The sequence below is a fragment of the Phocoena sinus genome, chromosome 1 (genome assembly GCF_008692025.1).
Source record: "Phocoena sinus isolate mPhoSin1 chromosome 1, mPhoSin1.pri, whole genome shotgun sequence".
Taxonomy (NCBI): domain Eukaryota; kingdom Metazoa; phylum Chordata; class Mammalia; order Artiodactyla; family Phocoenidae; genus Phocoena; species Phocoena sinus.
The window spans coordinates 143834646-143857224 of record NC_045763.1 but is presented as its reverse complement, the minus strand read 5'-3'; the positions used below and the strand labels follow the sequence as shown (position 1 = coordinate 143857224).

The window sequence follows — 22579 nt, the reverse complement described above, 5'->3', positions numbered from 1 at the left end:
AGTTCTTTGACCATCTTTATGACCATTACCCTGACCTCTTTCTCTGGTAGATTGCCTATCTCCATTTCACTTAGTTCTTCTTCCGGCGTTTTTATCTGGTTCTTTTGTCTAGAACATGTTCCTCTCCCAACACATTTTGTCTAAGCTGCTGTGTGTATTTTTACGTATGTGGTAGATTAGTGATGTTTCTTGACCTTGGAGAAGTGGCCCTCTGTAGCAGATGTCCTATGTGTCCCAGCAGCACGCTCCCCTCTCGTCACCCAAGCTATATACTCTAGGGGTTCCCCCTAAGAGGGCTGTGTGGGTCCTTCTGTTGGGGCGGGCTGGCTATGTGGATGGTCCGGTAGGCTTGGTTGGTCCCTAGCCCGGTTGGTTGCCAAGCCCCGCCTTGTGTGGATGCTGCTGGCTGCTGGTTAGTGGGGCTTGCTTGCGAGGCAGCTGGCTGCAGAACCTTAGGCAGCCCAGGCTAGTGCTGGTACACTGGTGGGCGGAGTCAGGATCCAGAAGACTCCAGGGCTGTTGCCTGCCCACTGGTGGGTGAAGCCATGTCCTGGATTTAGTGCTGGACTACTGGCAGGCAGGGCTGGGTCCTGGAGTTCGGCTGCAGGGCCCAGGGATCCTAGAGCTGGTGTCAGCGTGCTGTTTGGGGTGGGTGGGGCAGAGGTGGAGACCAGTTACTGACACGGTTAGGTATGGGGTCTGGGGTGTCCCAAAGCTTGTGTTGCCCTGCCAGTGGGTAGTGCCAGGGCCCAGCTGGTCCCAGGGTAGGGTCTGGTCTCTTTTGGGCAGGCTTGGTCTGCAGGCTGCAGGATTGTGGTTTTCTTATGTCTGGTGTCTGCCCTCTGGTGGGTAAGGCTGGTTTAGAGGTTAGCGCATGGCTGGTCTACAGGCTAGGCAGGGCTGGTGCCTGTCCACTGGTGGGTGGAGCTGGGTCCTTCCCCTCTGGTGGGCAGGGCCCTATCTAAAGGCATGTCTAGAGGTAGCTGTGGCCTCAGGAAGCTTTTAGGCAGCCTCTCTACTGATGGATAGGGCTGTGTCCCTGCCCAGTTAGTTGTTTGGCCTGAAGCATCCCAGCACTGGCACCTACAGGCTGTTGGCTGGGGCCAGGTTTTGGCACTAAAGAGCTAGATGTAGGATACCATGATGGTACGAGTCCCAGTGTCCACACAGTAGAATACACCTCGCTATGGCTGCCACCAGTGTCTCTGTCCCAAGGGTGAGCCACAGCCACCCCTGCCTCTCCAGGAGACTCTCCAAGACCAGCAGGTAGGTTTGACCCAGGCTCCTATCAAATTACTGCTTTTGCCCTGGGTCCCAATGTGCGAGAGATTTTGTGTGTGCCCTTTAAAAGTGAAGTCACTATTTCCCCCAGTCCTGTGGGCCTCCAGAAATTAAGCCCCACTGGCCTTCAAAGCCAAATGCTTTGGGGGCTCATCTTCCCAATGCAGGACCCCTGGGCTGGGGAGCCTGATGTGGGGCTCAGACCCCTCACTCCTGTGGGAGAACCTCTGCAGTATAATTATTCTCCAATTTGTGGGTCACCCCACCCGGGGCGCGTATCGGACTCGATGATATCGCGAGTCTGCCCCTCCTACCCTTCACGTTGTGCTTCCTTATTTAGTTGTAGAAGATCTTTTCTGGTATGTTCTGATCTTGTTCATCAAGGGCTGTTCTGCCGATACGTGTGATTTTGGTGTGCTTGTGAGAGGAGGTAAGCTCAGAGTCTTTCGACTCCGCCATCTTGCTGGGCTCTCCTATATCATCTTTTTTTTTTTTTCCAAACTTGATGTAGTTTTTCTTTTAAAAACTATCATTGTTTCATTGCCACAGTCAACTTATGTACAGCACAATCTATGTGTTTAGTGAAATTTGCTTGCCATCTCCTTTCACCCCAGTGTGGTTTACAGTATCCTGATTTTCATGATGTGAAACAAGCCAGGACCTCTGTAGGTGAATGACTCCTTGTACAGTGATAGGACTGAAAGTGGGCTCCTCACTGAAGTGGTCATAGTGCCTTGCTACTCATCAAAGGGACATAAAGTATCCACCCTCATCACCCGGGGTTCACCATGTGTGTCTGTGGCAGTTGAGTGGCTGAAAATATGGGGCAGGGCAGCCACCTTTAACCTAGAGATGAGTTGTGCTGTTGATAAAGTTGAAAGACAGAAGCAACGATTTGGGTCTTCTATAGCAGCCTGCTGCTTGGCTTTTCTGGGCCAGCAGTTTGGGCTCTGAATAAATGACAGCTGTGGGGGGACTTGGCATTTAATACGGGTTGTCACTGCAGCTGTGAGTAAGCTCCAATTCTAGGTTCTTCGCTCCATTTACCTAACAAACAATCACCCCTTTCAGCTTTTTCCTAACAATGATGACTTTTGGAAATTTCAAACTGATTCTTCAGTGTGATCCAATTATACAGGAATGAAAAGTGGGTAGAAATAAATGGGCTTTAAAGAAGTGAAAAGGCAGGTTTTCCCAGATACGTTTGCCTATGAAAATAATCCTGAGAGAGAAGATGCTTTCAATTAATGCAAACATACATAGGACAGAAAAGATTCAGCTGTTTTCTCTGGAAAAAAAAAAAGTTTATTGCATTTGGAAGTCAATAGATATCTTTTACAAAAAAAGGTTAGAATAAAGATCTCACATTTGTAAAGGCACATATGAAACATTTTAATAACAAGGGCAGTGAGAACATAAACAATACACAACTAGGACCAATAGCTAAATACTTTATAAAAACAGATAGGAAACAGTGCAAAAATACTGTCAAAAGTCAGTTTCACACACCTCTTAATTGTGTATAAAACTGGCAAGCATAAGCTTATTTACTGATACAAAAAAGCACATAGAATAGCATGCATAATTTTATTTAAGGCTTTTAATATTATTAAATTGAGAGGGAGTCTATACCAAAGTAAAGTTGACATGTGAATATTAATCACTCCCCAACTTAGGGAACGTCCTATAAATGTCTCACTCCCTCTCTCCCCTTACAATTAGTTTGCAGTGAAGAGACTGGACCTCCATCTTGCAAGGTAGCAAATGCCCACCACGGGGAGAAGAATGTGTTATCAGGATCCCAAGCCCCTATCTGGAATGCATTTCTCACAGCAACAATACGATAGGTGGGTTAAATGTCCAGGTCAGCCCATGCCAGCCAGATCTGGCTGACACCACCCTGCTATTCAGCCGTGTTGGACATCAGAAGGCTTCCATGGGCTGACCTAAAACCCTTAAGAACAAACTGGTTTCTACATTAGGGACTTTGTAGGTTCGAAATGAGACCTATTAAATGTCAATTGGTTTGAATGATAAAACAATTCACAACATTTTATAAAACACAGACCAAGGAAAGCATCAAAATACTGAATTAAGTCTCACAACAATAGTCCAGTGAAACAGAATAGATCAGCATGTTACTTGATGTAACACAAATTACTTCAGGTTATCTAATAGTCATCTGCATATGTAAACCTTTTTTTCCCCAATTACACGTCCTCAAGCAAGTTAGCTGACTATTGAAGGAACAAAGGACATACACAGGAAAGCATCTCTGATGAAGAGTAACCTTACTTTTGAAAGGATAAGGGTAATAGATTTTTAAGATTTCAAACTGGCAAGAAAGTTCAGTCAAAGGAAGTTGCAATAACATTTTACGGTATTCCAAGTTGGGAAAAATGGCTCTGAATGACAGCTCTCAGTTCTAAGCTGAAGGTGTTTATTAGCTAACACTACATACAGTTCAGGGAGGTGGGAGGCCCCTGAGAAATGCTGAGAACGCCAGGCACCTCTGCTCTGAGAGCCAGCTGAGCTCAATGCAGAGCAGGGTTCCCGAGATGTTAGCAAACTAGTTCCACCCTAAGGCACAAAAAGACCCCAATCTAATGTTTTTAGCTTTTTCCCAAAACCTCTGTCAGGTGAGGCAGCCTCTGTGTTTCCCTGAAGGAGGAGGTGGAGGTGAGGAAGAAAAAAATAGGACACAATGCAGACTGGATTGAATAGTGAGTGTGTCCTGCCCCTCCCTAGACAGTGGAGAACGGATCACAAGGCAACGTATAAATGTCCCTGCGGAGCCCAGAGCTTCACCCATTTCACCAGATTGGCCAGGCTGCGTAGAGGTGACGGTGAAGGGAACAGAGCCAGCAGGAGAAGGCTAGAAACAAATTAATCCGACTACACGTGTCACGATGCCAAATGCAGCCGCTGTGGCTCCACGTCAGCTCGCCTCAAAAGAAGCCTGAGGGAGTGGTGCAACCTTTGTCCTAAACAGGACTGACCATCGATCCAGCTTATCTTCCACTCCTTCTAGTACTGGACAGTGCCCGTCGCCAAGGGGAGAAAGGGGGTAAAGACAGCTTCCTGGTTGCCGACAGCACCTAGCTATTTTCATTATGGTTATTTCCCTTTGCCAGATTTCATTCCTTGAAACTACATAAATGCCAAATTTTACTTTTTGAAACTATATAGGCTTTTCAGGATTAAAATTAGATTTCCGAATTACATAATTTGGAGGGATTGAACAGAGTGATTACCTATGACTAGATTCAGCTGCTTTGTAGGAGTTGCTAAAAGGGTAGGGAAAGGAAAGAAAAGGTGTGCTGTCGAGAGCTGATCCATAAAGCAAATGAAAAACAAGGCCGGCGTAGCCCTAAGTGAATGGGGTGCTCTTGGAAGAGGGTGACATCACAAAGTAGTCCCACCTGTGCCCTCAAGTGAGACAACGAACTGCCATTACTACTGATACATTGACGTCTTACCTGCTTTTTATGCCCTGATTAGAAACACGATGTGCTGGGAAGGGGACTCCGCTCTGCAGCCCCACCGGGCCGGAGGAGAGGCACAATCAAGATGCACAGGAGGGGCTACCCTGGTGGCGCAGTGGTTGAGAGTCCGCCTGCCGATGCAGGGGACGCAGGTTCGTGCTCCGGTCCGGGAAGATCCCACATGCCGCGGAGCAGCTGGGCCCGTGAGCCATGGCCGCTGAGCCTGTGTGTCCAGAGCTGTGCTCCGCAACAGGAGAGGCCACAACAGTGAGAGGCCCGCGTACCGCAAAAAAAAAAAAAAAAAAAAAAAAAAAACAGGAGCTGTGATAGCTAACTCCAGAGCCATGTGGTTGAGCAAATCTTCTGCTAATAAGGTTGCAAGGAAAGGGAGGGCCACCAGCAAGCGAGGGGAGGTGGTCTTTCTGAGCAGCAAACCTAGGCAGGCATCAGAATCGAGAACATTCGTCAAGCTCCACTGCAACAGTGAGGACACGATTTAAAACTACGAGTGAGGGTACGGACTTCCCTGGTGGTGCCGTGGTGAAAATCCACCTGCCAGTGCAGGGGACACAGGTTCGAGCCCTGGTCCGGGAAGATCCCACATGCCGTGGAGCAACTAAGCCCGTGCACCACAACTACTGAGCCTGCGCTCTAGAGCCCACAAGCCACAACTACTGAAGCCCGTGCGCCTAGAGCCCGTGCTCTGCAGCAAGAGAAGCCACCACGATGAGAAACCTGTGCGCGCAACGAACAGTAGCCCCAGCTCGCCGCGACTAGAGAAAGCCCGCACGCAGCAATGAAGACCCAACACAGCCAAAGATAAAACAATTTAAAAAAAAAACAAAAACTGTGTGAGGGTGAAACAGATCTCCCCACTACAGCGCGGTCTTTCCCAGGATCACCACCTCATCTCCATCCCTCTGGCCTTATAGAAAGGGAGGGAGTAGGAGAGACATCACCGAGTTCAGAAAATTGTTTGTGAATCAGGAACTCTTTGATAGAAACTCCAAGCCTTCCTCTTTCTCTTCCCATTTATAGCTCTTCTCTGGGCAAGCTTATGGCATTTTTTGGAAAGAATGATCTTGATGGCCCAAAGCGTGGCAGAAGGAACAGTGACTTTCTAGGTAGATGCGTTCTCATGTTCAAGGCTGCCCATCAGCTTTTGCCCTCGTGTCTTAAAACGAGAAGTTCCTTGAATTTATTTTTTAAATGAGAGGGCTGATCAAAGCTCCAAGCAGTAGGAACTGATGCACATCCTCCTTTTCACTGCACCGAGCAACAATAAATTATGCAGTCCTGTGAAACCGACTGATGCCAGATATTCAATGCCAGGCTCATGGACATTTTAATAGAGAACCTTTTAGTTTGGCCTTGAGGAAGAAGACACAGCTGTTTTAAGCTGGAAAAAAATAAGTAAGGTAGTAAGCTGGATACAAACACGCATCTGAGTTTCTAACAAATGCAAAAGCTGAGCAGGCAGGATAAAGGTTGAGTGTCAGGCAAGCAGGCCATCGAGTTCCTCAGGACCCCATGAAGAACAGCAATTTTCGGGGCAACACATATGAGTTGGCAGAATTTGGATATACCTGCCCATTTCTCCCAGGCATGTTGCTGTTACTTTCAATAGATGCACCAGTAAGGTCTTTTGCCCCAAATGTCTTAGAAGCTGAGGCAAAGACAAGAACCATTGTGCCTGCTTGCTCAGAGTTCACGGGAAGTGTCCAACATAATTTAATATCCTAGAGATGTCCACCCTATAGGGCCGAGTAGGATTATTTCAACCCTGTAGGGCCAACTAATCTGTCACCCGTAAAGCTCTAGACCAATGGAAAATTTTTGCAGTCTCCGTGAAAACCCCAAATTTCTCCATTTGGAATCAGTGCTAGATGAGTTGTTACTTTGCTCACGAAAAGAAATCACTAAGTAAGAGCATGATGAGTGTCTGATAAAATCCATAGGCCATAAAATAAAACACAGTTGCAGAAGTATCTTTGGTAAAACAAGAGGAAACTGTATTCCCACAAAGAGCCACCCTAAGAGCCCAACAGTAATTACTTGGTGCTTCTGGAAATTTCTTACTCTGGGATCCTGACAGTTACTCCCGACACGAAGGAGGAATGAAGGGTAGATTAACACTGATATGGCTCAGACTCAGTCCCCAACCCTTGAGTCTAAGCTCCCTGGCACACATCTTAGAAGGTCCCTGCATTTGCCCACCCCCTGACCTCAAGCGATTGACAGATCTACCCCCCCAAAGAAAATCAATAACCATACCCACTTTCTCCATCCCACGCACCACTGGAAGTGGGGAAGAGAGATTCAAAAGCACATTCTGCTTTCTGACTCTGGACACCTCGGGCCCACATATTGTGTTCCATAACCACTGGGCTGAGGTCAGCTAATACAGACTGTGTATCAAGAAAGGATGGCAGCTGAAAACCCCATAGTCACGTGCGTGATGGCCAACCCTGCCTATGAGAATCCAAAGTGCTCTCTGCAAAGAGTGACTCCAAGCCCCAGGAGATGGCCCACTCAAGTGAGGCAAGGGTTGCCGTAGCAAGGCAATGAGTTCACAAAAAGAACCAAGCCGCCCACTGTACATGTTTTCGTGTTCATTAGCACTTGAGAAATGACATATGGTGCGCTGGGATCCATACTAATCGGGGAGGAGAAACAAACTGTAAGTGTTAGGTTGACCCATGTGAATTTTCTGTTATTGTAAGTAAAACATGGTCCAAATATTGAAAATTTCTTATGAGTCAACCTATATTAAGCTGGAAAAGATAAGAAAGGTAGGCAGTTGGATAAGTGCTGACTTACGGTACCCACTGGTGTTTATAACAGAACCACAAAAGCTGAGTGTAGGCAGGATAAAGGTTAAGTGAGTCCTGGGCAAGCCAGTGGGCAAGTCCCACAGGATGTCACCCAGCGGAGCCCACCAAGACCCTCTCTCCAGGCCGATGGGTGGAAGGGGCCAGAGATGGCCACGGAACTCGGAGGCAAACAATAACTGACTAATTACAGTCCAAAAATAGTTCCTTTTCTCAATCTAGGAGCACAAAAGTTGTAGAAGTAAAATTCTCTCTATTTAGGGTTCTCGGAAGTGTATTACTCAGAATATTCCACGTTTGACATCCCTGCCTAAAGCCGCCAAATCCTCCTTTACTTCCTATCCAGGGAAAGTGGTGTGTAAATGTAAATGAGACCAAGGTGGTGTCCGCTTAAAGCCCAAGGAACCCAGTAAAGCGCAACAGGATACGGTTCGGCTTTTCAAACAGGCTTAGCTCAGCTCAAGGATGAAGACGTCAAACTCAGCCCCACTGGTTCAGGGACCACGGTAAACAAGGATGAACACTGCGTCAATATATCCAAATGGGAGTGCATGAAAGAAACAAAACATTTCAACTGGAAAAACTTCAAAACCAGAGGCCTGAAAGTGTTGGATGGCTTTGTTGTAAGACGGCCTTTTTTTTTTTTTCCCCTCCATCTTAAATTTTCTCCCTTCAAGTCGAAACTGCAGCAGCAGACCCCGACAGCTCCAGCTTCAGACTTGATACGTCGTCAGGAACTCACTCCAAAAGCTCTAACTAGATAACTAATTTAATACACTTTGCTTCAAGGTTTATTCTCTGGCTTGCTTCCCAGATATAAAGCATCTCTGGGCAATTATTATGCAGGTGTCACTGAAAGGACTTCAAATGGCTGCTGCTCATTTAACAGGAGATAGGTTGGCATTTACTGGAGACGTGAAAAGGAAGGCAAAATGGGCTCAAGGGCAAAAAGCATTTGTTTTTAAAAACAAAATATGGGGAATCACTTTTAAATGTTTTCCTTCGCGTTTCAATACAACCTTTGGCCAGGAAATTGGATACTGAACCTACTTCTTTGCATTTTGTGCGTTCATGAATATTCCCGGAGCACCAAGTGGCAACAGTGGATGAGTTGAAAGGAGGGGCCGTGAGTGATGAGCTCAGAGACAGCAGATCTGCACGCTGCCCACATGAGACATTTTAACACCCCACACGGGGGCCTGAGAGACAAAGAGAAATACCGATGTGGCTCCTCAGACAATAAACCAGTAACGGCAGCCCAACTGTTAAAACATCCCTAACAGCAGAATATCCCAAGGACGGAAAGTCCCTAAGGAAAAGGAAACAATACCTCTTTGCTTGCCGATGATCCAATTTCTGAGCGTCTCCTAGTGAGGGTTACGAGCTGTGATCCACTGAAAATACACGTCATACTAGTGGTTTTCTTTTTCAGATCACACAGCAAAATTCCAGAATCTATGGCGCTCAGCTGAAGTTCTACTCCTTGACTGATTCTTTAGACCTTGGAAGAGAAGGTAGGAGGCGGCCCTCCATCGCCAGATACTGAGTCCAAATACAGAGAACCACCACTCTAACACCTGGCAAGATGTGAAACCAAGTTGATTCGTACTCCAAAGTAGTTCATCAGGAATCTGCTTCCGCACCCGCCTGTTGTGGTGACCAGAAGCCACAAAGGCACACTCTTTCTGGTCGACTGGATGCCATTCTTTCTTTATATTTGCACCTCAGGAGGAAAAAAAAAAAAAAAAAAAAAAGGAGCAGTGGAAGAAGGCATCATGGAACACCCGCAAAAGTCAATTTTAAGAACAAAGCCACAATTAAAAGTTGCATCAAGAAAAACTAGACAGTAGAGGGGAAAATTCCCCAGAAGTCAGCAGGAGGGATAATGTGCAGAACACGATTTATTATGGACTAACCTACAAAATTCAGAAAGACAGTGACCAATGAAGGCCCAGAAGGAGACGAACTAAGGACTGAGCTTCAAACTGAGGGCAGGGTTAATACCACAACTGACCAGAGTGGGCTGTATGGAGAAAAGGAAAGCAGCACAAATCTCACCGTCTTTCAGCAGGTGGGCCAAGCTTTGGACTGCAAGGTCCTGGGTGGGCTTAGTTCTGCTCCTGCAGGCCAAAGGCTGGAGATGCTAGCAGCACAGCGGGGATAACTGTGGGGTGGCTCCTGGCAGGGCCCCTGCCACCTGAGTGCCAAAGAGCCCCCTACATCAGCTTTCCCAACCGCTTCCTTTATAACCTTTCCATGGCACCCAGCACCTTGACCTTCAGATCCCCGTCAGCACACACTTCATATTTAAATAAGAAACAATATCAAGGGCCTGCATGTCTCCTCTCTCTTCCACACTGGTCTGTTATCTTCTCTCAATCAGGCAAGAAGCCCAGCTGCACAGACGGCCTGGCCCAGGGCCTCAGAGGCCACCAGACTAGGGTCCACTGAGCCAACAGGGAGAAGCAGCAAATATCAAGGGTGCAGTCTCCAGCAGGGGAACAGGCTCCAGAGCCCAGAATAAGGAGTGGTTGAGAAAGATACAACACAGAGTCCTCATTCTTCCCGGGCAATGGCAATCACTGCATCGGAAAGGGAGCATTTCCTCTAGCTGGTCCTGTCTTTAACTCAAGTCTGGGAGGAAAAAAAGAGACTATCGAGGGAGAGGGCAAAAAGGGGAAAGGGAAGGAACTGCCCATCAAGCCGCAGGAGCCCCCAAATATAGGAAAAGAGTGTTGTTCTCCTCCAGGAAAGGGTCTTAGCCCTTTATATTTTAGGATGAACTCATTTTCTTGCCATCTTTGATTTGGACATGAGCAATTAGGCTGACAAATTTCAGGGCTGGTTACAAATCTGGCTGCAACTTCACTAGAGATGTGTTCCCTTATGCCTCTGTCCCCCAAATAATCCACCAGGCAACCCTCCCTACTGACCTATTACAATGCAGATCAGTCAAAATGTGGTTCAGATGAAAAGTACTATATTATTGTGAAAACTGCATTACGATGATTCACAAAAGTTATTCCAAAGGGGGAAAAAATAAATTATCTCATATAAAATAATACATGATGTCTGTGAATGATCTTGGCGCTCCTGTCTTCAGGGAGCCCGTGACCTGCCTGTTCCGGCCATCCGCGCCCTGCTGGGGGAGCAGATGTTGTCTGGAGGTGCTTCCCCATCTGTAAGATGGAGCTGGCTGCCTCTTCCAGGAGCTGAAGCAGGGGGTTAAATGAGTCTGGAGTTTTGGAGGAACTGGATGAGGACCTGGTAGACAAACTTGTACTGAGCGATGGTCTGGATCATGAACATCCTTTGCTCCCTGAGGAGCCTCAGCATCATGGGCACTTCCACCTTCTGCAAGAAAAGAGAAGAAGATCCTGAGATGGTGGTGGGGCGGGGGGGGGCTTCCCTTGGTTCATTCCCTCATCCAGGAAGCATTCACTTGCTGCCCCTGTGCAGGTACAGGAGAAAGCCAAAGACAGCCCCCTCTAGGTTATCCCAGTCAAAGACCCTAACAGTAACTGGAGTAGCTGGTCGTCATGTACCACTGTTGTGATATTTTAACTACAGACCAGTCCACTAGAGAAAACACAGAGGCTGGAGTTAAACCCGATTGGTACTCTTAACCCTACCATGACCCAATGGTAGGATTTAAGCCCTTTCTGGGTCTTCGCTTCTTCATCTGTAAAATAAGGATAATGATGCTTTCCTCCGATGGCAGTGTGGCCTTGGCCAAGTTAGTGACATTTCCTCGGCAGTAACACAGGGTGATAAACAGTACCCTCCTCAGAGGATCAGATGAAGAAATACATGTAAAGCATTTAACACAGTGTCTGGCACATGGTAGGCTCTTAGTAAAGACTACTCACTGTCTCATTAATATTAATGAAATAAGAACACTCATGCCCATCCTGCTACCCCACAGGATCGCAGGCATAACCAAGTGAGATAATTTACATGTAAACCTTTAAAACATCAAAGCACAATCTCTGGGCACCAGTCACACATGTTCGGAGTGAGAGTCTTTAACTAACGATATCTTGAGTATTAAATGAGATTGCCAATGTGTAAATTCTTTGAAGATCTCCAATGGAAAGGAATTAATACAACGGATCATTGGTGTCCCCTCACTTGTGTCACTTTCATCCTCCTGGACCAGCCAAGGCAGAAGCACCATGGAGTCAATGTGCCATCATGGCCTTGGTGTACTTCCCCCTGCTCTGGGAGCCCTTAATCCAGGCAAACGACCACACCCACGAACTTAGCAAGGACTGAGCAAGCGTCAGAAATAAAATAATAAAAACTCAGCTGTATGTCTTTTCTTACTTTACTTTCAAGTCATTTCAGCTATTTCCAAACTTTGTGTAGCTACAGTACCATACGTGCCATCCTGTTTAGTCGCGCTTCTCCAAAACTAGTTAAGTAATGCACACCACAGATTTAAAAGGAACAAGTCCCTGGTAATACGCAAAGAGAAAAAGGCATGTGACTCCTTAAACTATTAGTCAAAATACAGAGCCTAGACCATAAGCTTCTGATGGTAACTAGTGGGTCTGTGCCTAAACTCTACTCCAGAGTGACTGACATCGTGATACACAACACAGAGCACCTAATGATGAACTTAACATAATGCATGATAAGCATTAATTACCCTGTGTTGGGCACTGAATATAAGGATAGAATAAGGCTGCTCCTACCTCATACCCATCAAAGGCTTTGACAAGAGAGGCAGGGTCACACAGAAGCGAAGAGGTCATCTCCCTGTGCCTCAGTTTCTCTTTGTTAGATGAGGGTGCTCACAGAACCTCTCTCGTAGGGTCACTGTGAAGGCTACGAGCTGTAAGGCTCTTGAAATAGTGTTGGCACATGGTAAACACTACATACACGTTAGCTGTGGTCATTAGAGCATTTTCATCCTCGTCATCATCACAACCACCACCACCTCCCCCACCACCATCTCCTTTACCTCTACCATCTCCTCCACTTCCATCTCTGCCATCACCACTGTCATTCATGGTCATTACCATCTCCACAGCCTGTAAGACTCAGCCCCTCAGGCTGACTCAAGGACAGTATACTAGGTGATATAGGGCAGTTTGGAGACAAGACAAAGTTCCCCCTGGTCCTCAATGAAAAGAATCCTTCAGCTTGCCTTGAAGATGCACTTCCACAGGCTCTGCTGCCCACCGCCCCTAACCCAAGGAAGCCGGAGGCAGCTAATGCTTGCTCCATCTTGCTTAGAAGACGTCCCCCCACCCCCCTACTCTACGAAGGAGGGATAACCAATTCAGAAAAGATCAAGGCATCTTGCTCTTTGGCTAGTGAGAACCTGACCTTTTGTAATTTAGCTAATCTGGGACAGGTGGCCAAGAGAGAGTATCACAAACTATGAAACTGGTGCGTTCTGAAAACAAATGCATGGGCATTAGAATGTCATAGCTAACATTCAGTGACCAAAAGCGACAGGGCACAAAGAAGCTTCCCAGGGCAGCCCAGGAGAATCCCCTCGCAGCTGCCCGACTTCACGGTTAAGCATCTTTGCTCCGGGAAAAAGAAAAGGCATTTCACTGACGAAATTAAAACTCTATGGATTATAGACTAAAACATAAAGTATCCTAAATCCAGAAGCCATGGAAAGAAGATGGGAAGGTTTAGACGGGAGAAAAATGGGACAACCCATTTTATATTGATTTAGCAAAATCTTTTGTTTAAAAAACAAAGAAACGTGGTTGCACTCCTCTTCTAAAATGAGGGTTTGAATTTTACTAGCCAGGTCTGAAGCAGAACAAGTAGAGACCTTTTTTCTCCCTAGCCGGCTACCAATAGCAATGATGGGAAATGGGACAGATAACGCTGGCTACATGTGCTAGGGGAAGGGAAGTGAAAACTATGAGTCATCTTGCTATCTTTGAAAATCAATGGGAACAGAAGTCCTTTTTGGACTGACCACATTCCAGTAAGTGTTCCGGCATGCAACTGGGCATTGAGGAAATCTGCTGTGTCTGGATACACCATAGAGAATTTAATCACCCCGAGCCCTCACCAAGTCCACTCAAGGCCCCAGTGGCTGAACCCCTTACTCTGTACCACGCTGGCTCTGACATCTGTTATGTTCCACTGGGCCAGTGACATCTGGTGATCGACGAGCCTTCATGTCATCGTGTTACTGAGACTCAGCCTTTGATGGGTCTCCAAAGAGCTCTCAGAACACAGCGATCCTTCACGTCAGACCAGACTGACAAAACAGCTTCTCAAGTTGAAAAGGAGGAAGGGGGAACAGAGGAAGAGCACATGGGGAATGCAGAAAAGAAGGGGAATTTGGCGAAGAAAGTGACATGAGGAAAAGATCTCTAAGTGGGGAGGGGAGGATGCGGCCCTTCTTCCTCCCCAGGAACCCACTGGTGCTGCCAGTGGAGCTCGGATATGCTCGAGCCACACGTACCCAGATTCCACTGCATCTGAGTCTATCTTCCCAGCAGTGAGCGGATCTGGGACTCAGTGGCGAGCTATTCACTCTACTAGAAACTCCTAGAGACTTCTAGTAGTGACAGAGAAGCAGACAATCAAGAAATCTCATGTGAGACAAAACGATCAAGACTCATAGAAGATGACGAGATTTCTGTTATGTAGACTCAAGTGGTTCCATGATGGGAATTTTGTTCCCCAATAGAATGTTTGTTTGTTTGAACAACAGGCCACATGTGATACAACTCCTCTCCTACTTTTTAGCAGCACAAACATTCATATGTACAGACTGAAAGTTTCCAAAATTAACCTTTCATAGGCAGGGAACTTAAAAATCCTTTGAACATATTTAAACTTGGCATTTATCGTTTTCCGAGAAGTTTGAATATAACAAACTCCATGGGGCAATATTTAATCTGATCTTCAAACCATTGAGTAAATACATATATTGTTATATAAATTCCTTCACAGAACATGCATTATAACATCTCCTGATTTTAAAACTATCAAACCACTTCAAAAGTTTCCTTTGATTCTCCAAGCTGTACAATTTGTGAATTGAACAAGAATCAAATGACACCTGGCATTTGGAGGCAGAGTGAAGACAGGAAATAACTCAGGGCCAGGAGGTGAGAGACCTCACTTCAAACCTTGGCACCACTGCTTAAGGGCCACCTGGCACTGGACAAGCCACTAGATTGTTTCTGGACCTCCGCATCCTTATCTGTAAAACAGGAACGGGGCGTGTGCTGCTAGCGGTGATTAAAGAACCTAAGGAAAAAAAAGTGAAAGCCATCTAAAACCCCTAAAGCCCCCGGTGAGAATAGAAGGCAGAAGAATTGTTCTTTCGCCTTTGATTGCTATTTGTCTCATCTCTACAAAATCAAAAGCCCCTCGGTGTAACTCCCTGACCTACAGCAAGAAGGGAACGCCACACACCGTGTGGGCACAAATTCAGCCGCAGCCCGTGTCTATGGGAGAAAAGCTGGGCCTCCAGCCTCAGCAAAGGCAGGCCACGTCTGTGCCCTCGGATTATCTACCCGGCTCTGCTACACACCACTGCCAGTCTAGACAAGAGCAAAGAGCCCCCTCAAAAAACTCCCCACTAAAGAATGAAAAACGTTTTTAAAGTACACACATTTTCACGCAGGAGTTAAGCCAAAACACATCCCAGAAGTGCAAGACGCATCTATACCATATGCGACCCAATAACCCACTGTGGAAAATTACCCACAATAAAACCAGACCTTCTACGAAACACTGCAGACTTCTGGGAGTTGATGCCAGCAAAGATCAGATTTTCTAAACGTTGCCTCTCTCACAGTTTCAACTCTTTTTCTATATTATCGGGGTCTCTACACAGAGCAGTGAAAGGCAAAAGATCAGGAAGGTTGTAAATGTCAGAGTCCAACTAGGAATCATGGGTCTGGAAAACTCTCATCAGGAGAGGAAATTAAACAGTGGAAATAGAAGGGTACAGGTGAAGGTTTGGCCATGGTGTAGATTGGTCCCCAAGGTGGAGGATTCAGAAGCCCAGAATGACTTACTTCATTATGCTCCAGGCAGTAGATCATCAGCTCAGAAAGGATGACCACGCCGGTCCTTCCCACCCCAGCACTGCAGTGGACCACTATCGGGGGGTGCTGGTTCTTGGTGCTTTCCAACATGCTGTTGGTATGGCGACGGACCGACTGGATCTCCTCCAAGTAGGCTGCAAGACAACATGCAAATCTTGTCACTGATGTCCTGCATCGCTTTGCATACAAGGGAGGGGGAAAAAAACTGTGAATTTTTTTTTTTTAAGTGACAATAATTTACACTACTTACAAGACACTAATTATTTGGCTGGTACCCACTCTACAGTCCTGGATCCAGAAAGGACCAGCTGGGAGTCAGTTAGTCCACGGGAGAATTTGTTCTTTAAATTAAATAGTTCTTTTTAAAAAATTAAATTCTGTCTTCCCCTCTGCAAATCCCAAAGTCCCCCAAGCAGATGATTCTCGACATTACTTACAGCAATTCCTACTATTAACAGACTGGGATCAGACACCAGCTAGGTTCCCTTGAAATGCCTGCCTGTCAGAGCCAATTTCTGGTGGGAAGAGCGTCCATCTGCCCTCTCTTCCTTCCCCTCACTGAATGAGTGAATGTCAGTTGAGGCTCGACTCCATTTTTAGATTATAAAATAGACTTTGGGGAGCCTGGTTTTCAGCTTGGATCCCATGTGGTTATGTGAGTAGCTCAAGATAACCCCCCTTTCCTGGAGGCAACATGTGGGTGGGGTGTGTGCCACGTGCCCCCGTCAACATCTGCTTAGCCCCACAGGGCTGTGCAGGAGACTGTTCACTACTCCAACTGGGCACAAACTGAAAATTGCTCAACCCAAGCCTTAAGGACTATTTTTTTTAACGGTCATGAAAAAAAGGAAAAGTATATAAATGTAATCCCCAAACAATCCAAGAACTGGAAAAAGTCAATTAGTAACTGAGATTTTATAGTAGCTAGTTCAGGGGAGAAGCAGATTTGAAGGTTCCTGATACTCAGAAAAATCTCATCCCAGTGCAGCAGTGTAAAACCAAATGAGGAGAAAAACTCAAATTGCTGAAGAGAAAACAGCATTCAAACCATTCTCATAATTTTTTATAATTAATTAATTTATTTATGTTTGGCTGTGTTGGGTCTTCGTTGCTGTGCGCGGGCTTTCTCTAGTTGCCACGAGAGGGGGCTACTCTTTGTTGCGGTGCGTGGGCCTCTCACCGCGGTGGCTTCTCTTCCTTGCGGTGCACGGGCTCTAGGCGTGCGGGCTCAGTAGTTGCGGCTCGCGGGCTCTAGAGCGCAAGCTCAGTAGTTGTGGCTCACGGGCTTAGTTGCTCTGAGGCATGGGGGATCTTCCCCGACCAGGGCTCGAACCAAGGTCCCCTGCATTGGCAGGTGGATTCTTAACCACTGCGCCACCAGGGAAGTCCCCATTCTCGTAATTTAAAAGCACCTGTTTACACACAATGACTAAGAACTCCAATTTCTTTTATAACCTTATTTAATTAGTAATCTGAAATAGCTTACCCAAATAAACGTTTACCACCATCACCATCACCACCACTAATAATGTAAAATGAGATAGAACAAAACAAAAGAGGGAAGGCAATCTGAGGTGACTAGATAAGGTAGCTGCTATTGGTACCAACATGAGCTAAATACTGAGCATGGAATTCCTTTCACAATTTTTTTTCCAAAGGGGAAAAGATACTAGACAATGACATTTTCTGACGGCAGGCAATGTTCACATACAAGAGACTAGGTTTTTCTTGTGCTAAATTTAAGGAGCGAAGTAAAAGGAATATTGATCAATAAAGCTGATGCCACCGTCAAGGGGAATTTCATGAAACACAGAGAAATTAGATTTAAGCAGATTCTTTCTCCAGCAATCATATTAATAAAGTTCCTTAAGGTGTAACTCAGTGAAGACCTATGGAAGACGGTTTGACCCAGTTCCTCTGCATCCAAATAATCTCATTTAAACACAAACAAAAATCTCCTAAAATTCTTAAAAACCTAAAGAGCCAATATTTCTAAGACCCTGCTCAGCACACTTGTCCTGAGTTTCTTAGAAAGGTAAATTAATAAACACTGTTTAAAAATATTCTCTATATTTTTCAGTAATTTAGACGGGCTGTCCTTAAATTGGTTCTGATTTAAAAGATTTGATTGTAATTTTAACCATCTCATAAAACCTTTTATCAGATCTGTTAGCCAGTCATCAAACGGATCTACTTTTATTGTTTCCATTTTCTGAGTCTTGCTTCTAATAAAGCAATTAGCAAAACAGTACCAGAAAGGAATAAAAAGAACACTGTTATGAGGAAAGAAAGCTCTGCAAAGGTCACTGTGCTCATTAATATTTTGAGCTGCAGGTAACTGTTTGACCTCAGGCCAGCCACCAACCTGCTCTAGATCTCATTCTAGATCCTTTGATTCCAATCATCTTTCTTACTCTCAGTGTCTGACTCCTTAAGAACCATCATCACTTTAATGAAAAATGAAATAGCTGCATTGATAAATAAGTGTGCATCAGAATCTTTCTGTTGGAACTTGTGAAATGGTACTTTAGGTACTTGAAAACCTATTCTCTCTTCTCTCCCCCACCCCTCCTACTCTAAGTGAATATCAAAATAAAAATCAAGGTTTTGACATTCTCCAACCTCCCTTTGTTGTGGCCATAGGTCTTCTGCCAGCTGGTGAGTCAACAACATAGCAGGTGTAGTAAAGCTGCAGGGCACCCTTAGGCCTCCTTCCTAGCTGGGTGAGGAAAGAGTAGGGTTTCCCACAAGTGCAGGATGTTTAGGCAACTCTGTGGAAGGGAAGGAGGCTGCTGCAGCCATCACCAAAAGCATCAGATCTCACCTCCAGACTGTGATCACCGGCCCGTCTTCGTCATGAGACCGCAAGAGCCTTTAAAACAAAGACTGCTTCATTTCTGCGTTCTAAGAGCCCGATTCAGTGCCTGGCACTGGTGGACACACACCCAGTTTTTGGCCTTACAAATAAAGTACTGTATACAATCTGGATGAATTAGTTTCTAAGATAACCATAGCTTGAAAACTACACATAAATTAATGCATCCAAAAATGATAGTTCCAAATACTACAAGTTGATTTCAATAATTCTTAGTATGTTTAATCGTAGGTATGAGAAACTACTAATTGGGATTTACTGCTGTAGGAAATACAGGGCTTCCGAGATATAAATTTTCATGAGAAACTTTTAAAGTTGTTTTTTCTATATTTTATTGCTTTGTGTTTCTTTTTTTTTTTGGTTGTGGTAAAATATACATAGCAGAAAATTTACCATTTTAATCATTTTAGTGTACATTACATTAAGTGTACAGTGGCATTAAGTATATTCACAGTGTTTTGCAAGCATCACCACTATCCACTTCTAGAAATTTTTCATGGTCCCAAACAGAAACTTTCTATCCATCAGACAGTAACTTCCTATTCCCCTTCCCCCTTGCCCCTGGTAACCTCTATTATACTTTCTATCTCTATGAAGTTGCCTATTTTGGATAACTCATGTAAGTGGAATCACACAACATTTGTCTTTTTGTGTCTGGTTTATTTTATTTAGCATAATGTTTTCAAGGTTCAGACACGTGACACATATCAGAATACTAAAGGTCTAAATCAAGGTAGAACCAATTAGTTTACCACATTAGCTCATCTGCATAAATGGTAAAGAGAATATGATAAATGCCATGTATTAGTCTTCTCTGTTCTACACATACTACTGCAGTATTATATACTGAATGTTGTTAATACTTTTGCCACTTAAGAGAAAGTAGACTCTCTTTCCATTTCACCTCCAACTGATAAGACCATTACTGTTGGTAAAACCCCGACAGGGAAGAAAAGACTTACACAAAAATCCTTGGACATCCTCTGGGCAGCCGTGATCTGGCCAATCAGTATATTGCAAATGCCACACTGTCCTTTCCTGCCCGGACAAAAGGTGCTTGACCTTCAAGCCTGTGGTTGCATAGCAACCGGAATCTGTTCGGAACTTTGTGGTGACCTTGAACTTGCCATAGGTGGCTGAGCTGTGCTTGGAACCCAGTTTGGGCCAATATCGGTGGCTCTTGGTTCGTCCGCCTTCCTGAATCAGACACAGAAGCAAAATTGGACGTGAGTCAGGGGAAGCTCTTATCCTCTTAATCTTAAAATCTAAGGACAGCGGAAAACTTGAACGGCTTCTAAGGCACTGACTCAGTAGCATCATGCAGTGTCTATCCCAGAGTAGATACCCATACATTTTAGCTGACACCAATAATAAGATTTACCACACAGTGACATCAATGGAAAAATGTGAAGATTCACAACTGGGCTGCAGTTGAATGTTAGAGAGAAGAGCCAGGGTGAAGACCAGAGGCGGGAACAAGCTAGGTGTGTTCAAGAAACAGAAAGGTCTTCAGTGTGGACGGCAGAGAGGAGGCTAGAAGGCCTCCGGGTCCACGGTAGGGCATTTGGATTTCACCCCACGGTCAGTGGGAAGCCATCCAAAGGTAATGAAGTGACCTTAAGCAGAGGAGTGACAGATCCCAGTAATCGTTCTAGGTCACGCTTCTCACGTCGGATGCTCAGCCCTGGGCTCTCTCTGTTACACCCCACCAGCCACTGACACTGTCTTTATCATCTAGTGTCAATCTCACGTTTTTTTCAGCCTGACCCATCTGTTTTAGTTCCACTGACAACTGAAGCAGAGGAAAACTGGCTTTACCCCTCTTCTCTCTCCCTTAATTTTATCATCTTTTCTGGGGGTATGCATTCTCAACCATTTACAAAATGGGGTCTATTTTAAACTTTTGCACAGTTTTGATATCATAGGAGTGGGAGCGGGATTGGAAGTGATGGCAGCTTAGAAGGGGACCCAGCGGAAGGGGGTGGTGCGAGAGGAGAAATGCCCAGCGCACGGAGCTGGGGGAATGAGTGGCAAGTGAAGGCTGCCTGCTCACAAAGCAATACAGCTTTGGGTGACACAAGTAATCTTGCCCTGGTTCTTTGGGTTGAATTGAGTCTTCTTAAATTTGAAGCACACCTGCCTCTTTTATTTAACCATCCTGTGAAAGGTTTATCTGAGGCCTTTAATTTACATAACTGCTGAGTACCTACATCAATTACAGATTTCAAAAGACGGTAAGTCTCTGGCTGCCTCACAGATCACTGGATTTTGTTCCTAAGACTGGTCCCTTCTTGTCACTCAGGTTTTGGCTCAAATGCAACCTCCTCAGAGGGCCCCGGGCTGCAGTCTAATCTAAAGTAGCCCCACAGTCACCCTCCATTCCATTACTGGTTTCATTTTTTTTCCATGGCACTTACCACTATCCGAGCTGACTTTGTTCACTTTTTACTGTAAATCCCACTGGGATGTAAGCTCCCTGGGGACAAGGGTCATGCCTGTTGTGTTTACCCTGGGGTCAGCACAGATGGTAAGTACACTGTTTTACGTTGAATGAATCCCTCCCAAGGATGTAATTCGATAAAGTTATAAAACTAGAGATTTTCAGGAACATTTACTCTTTGTGGGAAGGTGGGACAGAAGGTCAGCCTAGAGAAGTACAGCTGGCCTGAAAGAGACCAAAGTCTTTCATCTCTACCTTCTAATGGGCTGTTCTGGAAAGCATCTGCTCAGAAGAGTTAATGAAGGGAACATGACTTTTTTTGTTTCCAGTTCTTTCTGCTCCCCATCCTTTTAAAGTTGTTAGGAAAGGGATATGCAGTACCATACATACGATAAAAAACAAACAAACAAACGAACAGAAAACTCTTTTTCCTTAAATGACTTCAAAACATAAGTTAAAATTTAATGAAAGGAACAAAGGAAGTGGTTAAAATAAAATTAAAATAAAAAATCGAGACTGTGACAAGAGAAGAAACCCAAAACGTCTTCCCCCAAAGACAGCAAGCTCCAAGCGAACTGCTAGACGGAATGGGGATATATGCCAGTTTTTGGAACACCACGTAGACTTCTCTAGTTACAAGGGAAACACTATGTTTGACTTGGCAAAGGAAGAAAAAGATTTTTTTTTTCTCTCCCCAAAGAAAGAGGCCTCTACAGGAACAACAGCTCTGGTCTCTTTTCAGCTGATAAGCAGGAGGGCATGGGAGCCGGCCACGCCCGGGGTTGGGAATATATGCCGATTTACCCAGAGCAGCCCCAAAGTTCTCAAACTCCAGCGGAAAGATCATTGCTTTGTTTGGCACACAGAAGTGAGCTGGCTGAACTGAAGTTTGGTTCTTTTTCGTTTGTTTGTTTAATTTTAGTTCATGGTGATCCAAGGAAAAGAGTTAAGAGCTGGATAAAAACGGGGCATAACAATAAATTATCTTTGGAAAACAAAACAAACCTATATGCAAGTAAGGAGAGGAAAGAGATGCACGTCAGAGAGAAAAGGATTTGCAGAGAAATGGTGCTGCCGGAAGGAGGATGAGGCAGCAAAGTCGTAGACACAAAGCCCATCTTCTGCCCCCCGCCCCCGCCGGGACAGATGGCTGTACGGCCATTCCCCCTTACCTCCTCTGCGGTGACCATGGCGATCACATTCGCTCCCTGCTCCCACACCATCTGCCAGAAGTCATGGCATGTGTGTGGCAGAGGCCCCTGAGTGGCGATGTAGTGCCATTCTGCCCCACCAACCACCACCTGGAAACCAAGGCAAGCATTAGTGAATAAACCCCAAATCCAGGACAGAGTTACACGCTGACCACGGGTCCTTTTGTAGCCACTTGAAAACCTTGAATAATATTTTTAGGCCAAATGTGTTAGTGCTGTCATCAAAAGCCCTGACACCATGGGCAGCTAGTGACATCCATGCTCACATGAAAATACGTTTTGCCACTCAAGCTTATTATAATATACCTCATCATTTTTGGTCTACAACCCACAGTAATTATGTACAAACCAGTGCATATTAAAAACATATATATAAAACACATATATATATACCCACATATACAATATTACATG

At 45.3% G+C, this 22579-nt stretch overlaps 1 protein-coding gene across 1 annotated transcript in view; it reads right to left on the bottom strand.

Moving 5' to 3' along the window:
• Nucleotides 1-2568: 2568 nt before the first annotated feature.
• PTPN14 (protein tyrosine phosphatase non-receptor type 14) overlaps nucleotides 2569-22579 on the bottom strand; it is a 173382-nt gene continuing 153371 nt past the window's right edge. The window contains 4 exon segments of the mRNA XM_032633781.1: nucleotides 2569-10951; nucleotides 15610-15773; nucleotides 19477-19711; nucleotides 22127-22255. Coding sequence (XP_032489672.1) covers nucleotides 10823-10951; nucleotides 15610-15773; nucleotides 19477-19711; nucleotides 22127-22255 — 657 coding nt within the window. The 3' untranslated portion in view covers nucleotides 2569-10822.